Here is a 10845-nt window from a genome sequence, read left to right on the forward strand (position 1 = left end):
ATTAGACATTGCTACCCCTTTCTTCCAAGTAATAAAACACTCCCTCTTCTGGTTTTTCTATATCTAGAATGTAGATACAAGATCTAGGTTATAACATTGGGTCCTCCAGCTAGAGACACCAGCTTAGGATAAAACAGAAAGAAGACCCTACCTAAGCAGCAGTCATTTCCACCAAAGTTGGTGGCTGAGGTGATCAGCTTTAGAAAGCAGTCTTCTGTTCAGAATCCAACTTATGAATCAGTAAATCAGTGGTGTGGAAATCATTGTCTGAGCTCAGTTGCCAGCATAGTGGTCTGTTCTGGCCATTCGTGGCCCTGAGCTTATCTGTTCGAAGCTTTGTTACCTGCCTTCCAAAGTCATCCTGTGGCATACCCAGTATACTTTAAAACTCCTGTTTAACTAAGTGAGGAAAAGAAAAATAGGGTGTGTAGAAGTTACATAATCAGTTCCTCAGTATTTTAAATCCCATATCATTTTTGCTTTTGAAAGAAACTTCAGAACAAATAATAACCTTGATTGTCCTTAATAATAACTTCTGTATTTATATGAATATATGCCTTGAACAATTTGAAAAAAAGAAAAGTAAAAGGTAACTCCAAATTTGATACAAACACAAAACAGAGGTGACTAATGTATAATATGTATAGCCTAATAATCACAGGGTTTGGTGATACAGTTAATGGACAAAGGGAGTTGAAAAAACTTGAGTTTCAATGAAACGCCTTAATTTATTTTTTCCACATGTTATGTTATAGCTTCTCAGACTCATACTTTTTTTTAAAGATTTATTTATTTATTTTATGTATGAGTACTTTATTGCTCTCTTCAGACATATCAGAAGAGGGCTTCATATCCCATTGTATGCTGGGAATTGAACTCAGGACCTCTGGAAAAGCAGTCAGTGCTCTTAACCACTGAGCCATGTCTCCAGCCCCCAGACTCATTGTTATATTTAGAAAATGAAGAAGTGAAATGTTTCTTCAATTTGATCATGCAGGCACATTTTATTTTCTTTAGTTGCTTCTATATCCTGTCACACTTCTCCATTAAAACGTATCTTTTATATCACTTACAAAAACTTAAAGTATTGCTATTTTACAGAACCTACTTGTTCTTTAAAAGTGAAATGAAAGTATTGTTTTTTTCTCTAGGTTGGATTATTTTCAGAAACAGATCCTAGTCTGAGAATAAACAAGTAAGGTGGAAGGCACCCTGCCTCTCACTTGGTTTCAGGTTCCTCCATTCTATTTTTAAATTATTTATTTCAATTTCCATATTATAATATAACTANATACTTTCTCCATTTCATTTCCTCCCTCCAAATCATCACATACACACTACTTTGGACCCAAAATTATTAAATAAAAATCACAGGATAATTCATAAGGATTTTTGTGTGGTATATTTATTCCTTTATATTATTCTCTTAATTTTTTTCCTATTTAAAGATGGTTTATTGAGGAATGGGAATATTTCTGCAGAAAACAAGAACATGCACAAACACTGCCTTGGNAGGACACTTAATATGACACTTTTACAACAATTTGAATTTATGGGAATTAGTGTGTACAGTACTTTCCTGAAACATTGAGTACTGATTTGGCCTTCATTTTTGTGTGATTATGTCAAAGTCACCAGGATTAGGCTGAACACTTTTATAAGAGATGAAATCTTACACAATATCACTATATCTGGACCAAATGTTAATTACTAAACCAGTATCAGTAATAAGCAAACTATTTTTATTTCAGTCATCTGGCAATCTTTTACTACCATACCCATGGTAGCATTACCAATATGCTTGCTTCAAGCACACTAGCTTACTTAGCAATGTCCACAAATAACAAGAGTGTGATACTGACAACTTAATTCAGTGTGTTTTGGTTGCTCTGTTTTATTATTATTTGCTTATCTCTTGTTGTACCTAACTAGGATGTATTGAAAGGGATAATACATAGAGGGTCTAGACCTGACAGTTTATACTGACTACAACTTACATTATAGAGAACATCCATCCACTGCTACACATGTGTAGGGGTCCTACGGCCAGATGCTCTTTGGTTGGTAGTGCAGATTCTTTAAGCCTTCATAGGCCCTAGCATTGTAAGTCTTCTTGCAGTATCCTTGACACATCTGGCTCCCTCAATCCTTCTGAGTCTTCCAAAAACCTTTCTGATCCCTGCCAAATGTTTGGCTGTGGGTCTCTACATTTTTTTCCATCAGCTGCTGGATGAAGTTTCTCAGATGACAGTTATGCTATGCTCCTACCTGCAAGCATAGCTGAGTATCATTAATAGTGTCAAGGGTTTACTTGATTGATATTCTTGTTTGATTTTGTTGTTGTTGTTTTTAGAATGAGACTCTGCTAAGGAAAACTAACTTTACATTTTGATTTTATTTCAGGGGTAGGGATGGGAGCTGTGTCCACTTCTCTTCTCAGTGCTGGGACCCCGTCAGGTGCACTTGTGCAGAACCTGTGCATCCTAACACAGTCTCTGGGAGGTCACATGTGCTTTAGGACTCCTCTGTTTCAAAGGATTCATTTCCCTAGTGGCCTCCATCCCCTCTGGTTCTTATACATTCTTTTTGCCCTCTCTTTTGCAGGAATCTTTGATCTCTGACTGGAGAGAATTGACTGAGATACTCCATTTAGGAGTGAGTGCTTTCAAGTTCTTCATTCTCTGCACACTGTTCAGTTGTGAAACTCTGTATTTGTTCCCATATACTGCATGTGTAAGCTTCTCTGAAGATGCTGAGTAAGGCCCTAGTGTCTAAAGATTGCAAAATGCTCCATGGAGTGATTTTTATTTCTATATCCCCTTAGCAGTGCTGAGTTTTTAATCTTTATCATTAGTCTATCTAGTCTCAGATTCTTGGCCATCCAACAGTGTCAGGAATAGGTTCCATCTTGTGGGATGGTTGGTTACTCCCACAACTTATATGCCATCATTTTATCAATGTGTCTTACAGATAATTCACTATTGTAGATAGAAAGGTTTGTGGGTTACCATTTGCTTTTATTCTCTGGAAACTCTTCAGTGTGCTTTAAAGTACCACAAACGTCAGTCTACAGGGTGAAATGCCATTAAGTTAACTTATTATAGGTACTGGAAGGTTCACTTTGTGATGAGATTGGTTCAATCTCCTCTGTTATTTGCCAATTTTAATGGTTGCATTCATTTATGCATACATTTTAGGAAACATCTACAAGTATAAGTTTCCATCCCACCCCTCAACTGGTGCATAGATTTATTTGTCCTTTCTTGCATTTCCTCCCTCACCATTTTTCCCTTTCTCTCTGTATTTGATACTCCTGCCCCAGTGCCTGCCATATACACCCATAACTATCTATTGTATTTTCCATTCTTAGGAAGATATACTCCATAGTCCCTAACTCTATACCTAACTTCTGTGGCTATGTAGACTCTAGCTTGATTATTAATGATTTAACAGGCAAGATACAAATACAAGTGAATATATACCATACCAAATTTATTTTATTGGGTCAGGATTACTTAATTCAGGATGATGTTTTCCTAACTCTACCCAGTTACTGATGAATTTCATGATTTCATTTTTTAATAACTTAGAAATATCTCATTGTGCAAATATACCACATCCTCTTCATCCATTCATCCACTGACAACTATCAAGGCAGTTTCAAATTTCTGACTGTTATGAAGAGATGTTAAGTGAACATGTGTGAGCAACAATCTTTTGTAGTATAATTTAAAGACCTTTGTGTATGCCCAAGAGTTGTATAGCTGGATCCTGAGACTTATCTTGTCCAAACTTCCCGAGGATACCCCACACTAATTTTTGTAGTAGCTATAAATTTGTAGTGGATTGATGTTCTCTTTACTGCAAATCCTAGCCAGCATGAGCTGTCAGGCGTGGACCCTGTACATATTTGCTTTTCAGTATATCCTCCTTAGTCACAGCAACAGATTAACAAATAATCATGGAACAATTAAATCACACAAAATTAAGTTATTAGTATCATATGCTTGCTATTTGAAGACACTGTTAAAGAAATAAACTGTGCTTGAAACAAGTATAACAGGAATGATATAATGGGTGTAATAATAATAAGATTGACATATGAATATGGTAAAATAACTTTATGTATCTGATAGTCTGTTTAGTGATTAATATACTTGTCAGAATGAAGTAAGATTGTGCAAAATTCAATCTGTCACAAAAGTGTACAGCCTAAGACTTGTGACATTTATGTAATCCCCCCAAAAAGAGGACCTAATCATTTCTCAATATTTGAGAAAAAGTACTGTACATACTAATTCTCTTGAGCTCAGAGTGTCATGAAGGGGACATGCACAACTGTTTGTCCAAGGCAGTGTTTGTGCATGTTCATGTTCTCTTAGGAAAACTTCACTCAAAATAAATCTCCGTTTAGGAAAAAATAAAAAGAGAATAAGTAGTTCTCAAAATAATGAATGAACAACACAAAAACTATAAACTTAGAAATTATAATTCAATTTAAAAAACTAAGAAAGCAATATGCAGAATGCTGAGAGAAAGAGGTAAAAAGAAGCTGCAGAGAGAGCAGAAGGAACAGCAGGCTTCTCCCTACCCTGGGAAAGAACAGGTCTTTTCTTATGAGCAAGGTAAGTTCAGTCTTATTAAACAATACAAAGCTTTGTTCTTACAGACTTGTGTTAAATTCATTTAGCATTAAAGGGTAGAAACTTTGCCTTTTCTCTATGCAATAATGCTTGGTGTTCACTTTTCACCCAGAATGAGTTAGTTCTTTCTGCACTGATGCTTGGTCTTTGGCTGCAAATGCATATGTAAGTTTGGATGTATGTGTAAGTACTCAATTATGAGGATGAATGTAAACTGGGCCCAGAATTGAGATTTAACAAATTTGTATGCATGAATCTGTATATGAATTTATATGAGTTTAATCCATATTTGCTTGTGTAAAAGTTTTTTCCCTTGTGCAAGTGTGATTATTTTCTCCTGGTTCAATAGAAGTTTACTGCTCCAAACTTCCCCCTAGCCTGACAAGTAAGAGGCATTTTGATAAAATGGAAAAGTCTTTAACAATTAATCCATTACTTCTTCCCCTACTCTTAGGCTACAGGTGTTAATCACCTAAGTCACTGGCTTTTAACCCCCAGAAAAAGCTAGAAAGTTTTTAGGACTTTTTAGAAGTTGTCAACAAACATTTAACATAGAGAGCTAGAACAAATGGAGAACATCACTCTTAAAATTACACATGAGTCTGACTCTGTGTCCCCTTTCAACACACTACAGACTGGGATTCACACAGCACACTTTGATACAATAAGCCTATTCCTTAGAATTATAAAGTCAAAACTTGAATTTTTATTATTACTTAAAAAACTATAGAATATATTTATAGAGGCAAAAGAGAGTGAATATATACAGATAAAATTTAATATGAATTGAAAACTGTACTTCAGTAAAATTATATCTGACCTTGCAAGTTTACCTAGTGATATCATTTATATTTATATCAATATCTATCTTGATAGTTAAAAATAAATGATTGACTAAAATGTTATGAGTTGGTGAGTGAAATGGTTGCTAATAGTATTACTTTCCATCTTTTTATTATTGTAATATTGTCTCTGCAAAGGACTTAAGAAACATACTGAGAATGTCAATGTATGAGTATGTGTGTGTATATGTATTTATGTGGATGTATTAGGAGGTAAGTAGTGGATATTTATTCCAAGGATTTTAATATTTTTATTAATTTCGAGGAGCAACTGTTTTTATATTAAAATGCAAAGAAATAAGACATTGTACATGCATTAAGTCAATTGTTATATAATGTAGTTTATTTTAAGAAAAAAACATTCCCCTTTATTAACAGAGATCGAAGGAATCATATTCTTGTGTAAAATTGAACATTCAGTAATAACAGGGCAAAATGATTCTAACCAGTAAATTTTCTAATCAACAGTAACTTCCTTACAGCACTCTTTATGGCATCATTTCTCAAACTATAAATAACAGGGTTGAGTGTTGGAGGTAGTACTGTATAAAAGACAGAAACTAAGAACTCTAAAGCTGTTGGAGAGTCTGAGGTTGGGTTTAGATATGCACAGGAGCCTGTAGAAAGAAACAATGAGACAACAAACAGGTGGGGCAGGCAAGTAGAGAAGACCTTAGACCTGCTTTCAGCAGANGGCATCCTGAGAACTGTGGAAAATATGTGGATATAGGAGATGACAATCCAAATAAAGCAGCCAAAACCTATTGCAGACAGGAAATCAGCCACTCCAATTGTTACAAGGTAATCGTTAGAGCAGGAGAGCTTGAGCACCTGGGGAACATCACAGAAGAATTGGTGGATTATTTTGGCCCTACAGAATCTGATAAAGAATATGGATGCTAAATACAGGGTTCCTGGAATAATGCTGCTTAGCCATACAACTATCACAACCCACCTACACTTTATGGGACACATGATGATCTCATAGTGGAGAGGAAGGCAAATAGCTATATAACGATCATATGACATCACTGTGAGAATGGCCACCTCACCCCAGGCAAATCCTGTGAAGAAAAAAATCTGCATCATGCACTGTCCATATGAAATGTAGCCACTTTGTGCCAGGGAACTGTCAACATACTGGGGAACTGTGACAGAGAGGGATGAGAGGTCCAGAATGGAAAGGTGCTTCAGAAAGTAATACATTGGAGACTGGAGCTGTGGGTCCAGTGTTGTGATGGTGATAATGATGAAGTTCCCTGCTGAGCCAAATACATAAATCATCAAGAAGAGCAAAGCATGCAAGATCTGCAGCTCACAGTTGTCAGAGAATCCCACAAGGAGAAATCCACTTATTGTGGTTATATTTTCCACTATCATTTTGAAAACAGAAATTGTGGTAACAGCTGAAAAATAAAACATTACAATAAATGAAGTAGAAAGAAACTGAGGCATTATTTATTTTTCATCAATATTTATTTCAATAGTTACTCTCTCTATGTATTCAGTCATCTAAAATTGTTGAAAAACTTAAGTGAGGACACATATTTCACATCTCCATAGATCTCAAGATATCCAGGTATAAAGCAGTATGTATAGGAGGATGTACGGGTGGGCCATCATTGGGTTCTTTCAAGGAATGTGGTTTGGTTTGCCCCATGAAGAAGCACTGTTCCACAGTCCCAGTTAGATCCCATTGCTTTTCTTTACTATATCAATAGTCAGTCAGTGACAGACTGTGGACTGAGTTTTTGAACATAGATTAGCTGTCTATGTATAGCTTGGGCAGTGTACCATGTTAGCAAGTGCAATAGGCATTTATTCTGAATATACCCAGAATTAAAATACGGTTCGGTTGTCCACTGGAAACAGGTATTCTCTTTAGAAAACAATGCTATCATTATAGCAAGAGGATGTTGGTTATTGTTGAATCAAGTGTAAAATATGGTTTTAAGTACTATATAGGAATTATTGAAAGCAATAAGAAAAATACTTGTGTAAGGTGAATACTCAGATGTCATTCTCAGTTTACATATCCAATTTCATTTTAAGGAGTGTTTTAGGGAACAAAGAGCTTCTATTTGAATTCTATTCCTATTTAAAGGCTGTCCATAGTGGTTGCCTTCAGGTGTAGCCACCAAAAAGTTATTAGCTCTTACCAAAAGCAAAGAGAATTGCAAAGGATGATGGTGATTTCTAGAGATGGCTTAAGATGCAGAGGATAATGTTCAATATCCAATAAAGACTTCAAACTTAAAGTCATTTATTTTTTCCAATAAAAGTCAGGCTTTAGTTCATGGTCCTTTGGGTATCTGAAGGATTGAAGATAACCTATCATTCTCTGCTTGCAAGATACATGTTGGTGTCTGAGGGTTAATGCAAATTAAGTAGTATTACTTTCCTGTGTGTTTTTCTTGTACCATTTGTGAGTTCTAGGCAACAAAAGCAAATGAACTATCATTACATATTTTAAAGTTTACTTAAAATTTTTGTGTTAACAAATGTAATTGTAGAATAAAATTTCAGGTGATCCTTTTTTATTTTTCATTTAATGGCATCTCTCTTTTGAGAACAAAAACTCCCTCCAGCTCCCTCATATTTCTTTCTCAAAGAATGAACCTATATCTAAATACCTGACAGGATGTTGGAATTCAATTGCAGTTAAAGTGATCTTGGAGCCAACCATAACATCAGAAAATAAGCCCCAGGAACTGTGGCAGCAGAATGCTGAATTCAAACCAGTGTGTGCTACACAGGAAAATCCTCCATCTACAGAGACATAAATCACTGTTAAAAAATGTAGATAACTTTTGTTTCATCTGACACAACTTTTTTGTTTGAAAGCCTCTTGTCTCTTTTTTGTGTACCTTAGTCAAAACTAGAATCTTTTTAGAATATCATCATACTATTTAATTTCTTTAACACTTCATATACACAATAGAAATCAGAGAAAATCAAAATCTCACTTATGTTACTCACAGTTTCGTCTTTTCAAATTTGTTGCTTTGATAGTAATTTTCTTTGAGATTGTTAAAATGATAAACATTTATAACTATCGTTCATAATAAATTTTTATTGGTTTATTGAAATTAACATTTCCATCTGATAAATGAGTTCATTTAATCAAATGAGTTCATTTAATGTTAATCAAATGAGTTCATTTAATATTAATATATTAATCTGTCAAATCAAACTAGTATACTGAGAATTGAGGAAGAGGAATAATATTGATCATTTATGTAAATGAGTCAGGAGACATGTTTGGGTCCTTCATAAAATAGGTGTCCCATCATTCACACAGATAGTTTAATCAGAGTGCATATAAGCATTTTAATAAAATAAAATGAAGTGTTCACAGCTTAAGTAACAATATTGGGATTAAGTTATAATAATTTATACATATCCAAAACCACACAGGATCTAGGTAATAATTTCACTGAACATGGCTAGTTGGGCTGTCTGTATTATTCATATCTAACAACTGTTGAAGAAATGCTTTAACTGTTTGTAGTACTGTCACATATGCAAGGATATAACATGTTAACTTTTCTCATTCATAAGTCTTCTCACATGGTGTCTTATTATGTTTATATGAATTTTTAAAATTGGTTTCTTTATAGAAAGTTTCCCTTGCTTACTTGTTCTAATGATATCCTTGCTTTTCCAAAATAAGGTTGTAAGGTTTTGTCAGAATTTCTATAAAAGACTTACATCTCCTCATGCAAGTTCAGGAAACTCAATACAGGATGATTTCTTGTGTATGTTTGCTCTCCATGCAGATCAACAATTTCTCATATTTCTTGGCCATGATTGCAGACTTTTAAATCATATTATTTCCCTTGAGAACAAATGGGGTGAGCTGTCTTCTTGAGGAGAGGGGATGGAATTGGAGGTGTACTCTTTTTTGTAATGGAAATGTGGACTTAGACAAAATTACTTCATTTACTCTGACCCCCATGTCACCTGGGACATGGAGTCCCTAAAACTTCCACACAGATGTTGAATTGTTTTGTGATCTTGTGGTTTAATTGTCCCAGCTCAGTAGTTTACAGTTCTTAGTAGACCTGTGAATCTCCAGAGAGCTGATTAGGGCTCAGAACTCTGGGCCCCACACTGAGTGTCTGTGATTCAGACATTGTAGTCAATAGCTCATGGGGACAGTGTCTGGTCTGAATACCACAGGTAGAGCAAAATTTGTAGTGTGTAGCAAAATTGTACATTTCTGATATACAGTAGAAAATAATGTAAGAAATTATACATTTGTCAACCATAGTTTATTCTATTAGTTATTTTCAAACTGTGCATATTTCATCAGTTAGACTAATAGAGGCAATCTAATTATAGCAAGTATTCTTTCTATGTAAAGTTTAAAGGTGGTCTAAGAAAAGGATGAATGTTGAGTGTAGCCAAGTCACAGTTGATGCCATAGAAAAATTGGTTTTCCATCCAGTGGAAAAAAGACAGCATTTTCAACAAATAGTGCTGGCTCAACTGGTGTTTATTATGTAGAAGAATGGGAATTGATAAATTCTTATCTCCTTGTATAAAGCTCAAATCTAAGTGGATCAAGGCATTCCACATAAAAACAGAGACACTGAAAATTATAGAGGAGAAAGTAGGGAAAAGCCTAGAAGATATGGGCACAGGGGATAATTCCTGAACAGAACAGCAATGGCTTGTGTTGTAATATCAGGAATCGACAAATGGGACCTCATAAAATTTCAAAGTTTCTATAAGGGAAAGACACTGTCAATAAGGAAAAAACAAAGGCCACTAACAGATTGGGGAAGGATCCTTTCCAATCCTAAATCTGACGGGGTGTTAATATTCAATATATACAAAGACCTCAAGAAGGTGGACTTCAGAAAACCAAATAATCCTATTTTAAAAATGTGGTAAAGAGCTAAAGCAGGAGTATGGAGTTGCTCAACTGAGGAGTATGGAATTGCTAAGAAGCACCTGAAAAACTGTGGAACATCCTTAATCATCAGGGAAATGCAAATAAAAACAACCCTGAGATTCAGCCTCACAGNAGTCTGAATGGCTAAGATCAAAAATTCTGGTGATAGCACATGCTGGCAAGAGTATAGCAAAAGAGGAACAGTTCTACACTGCTGGTGGGATTGCAAGCTGGTATAAGCACGCTGAAAATCAGTTTGGCAGTTCCTCAGAAAATTGGACATAATAGTAACAGAAGATCGAGCAATACTGCTCCTGGGCATAAACCCAGAAGATGTTCCAACTTGTAATAAGGACACAATCCCCACTATGTTTATAGCACCCTTATTTAAAATAGCCAAAACCTGAACACCACCCAGATGTCCCTCAACAGAGGAATGGATACAGAAAATGTGGTATAT

General features: G+C 35.2%; 1 protein-coding gene across 1 annotated transcript; it reads right to left on the bottom strand.

Moving 5' to 3' along the window:
- Positions 1-5901: 5901 nt before the first annotated feature.
- LOC110315888 (olfactory receptor 14J1-like) lies at positions 5902-6888 on the bottom strand. Its single transcript, XM_021189823.1, has one exon. It carries the CDS (start codon positions 6863-6865, stop codon positions 5927-5929), a length of 939 nt encoding a protein of 312 aa, XP_021045482.1. The 5' UTR covers positions 6866-6888; the 3' UTR covers positions 5902-5926.
- Positions 6889-10845: the final 3957 nt, after the last annotated feature.

This window comes from Mus pahari, unplaced genomic scaffold, assembly GCF_900095145.1.
Source record: "Mus pahari unplaced genomic scaffold, PAHARI_EIJ_v1.1 scaffold_13830_1, whole genome shotgun sequence".
In the NCBI taxonomy this organism is placed as follows: domain Eukaryota; kingdom Metazoa; phylum Chordata; class Mammalia; order Rodentia; family Muridae; genus Mus; species Mus pahari.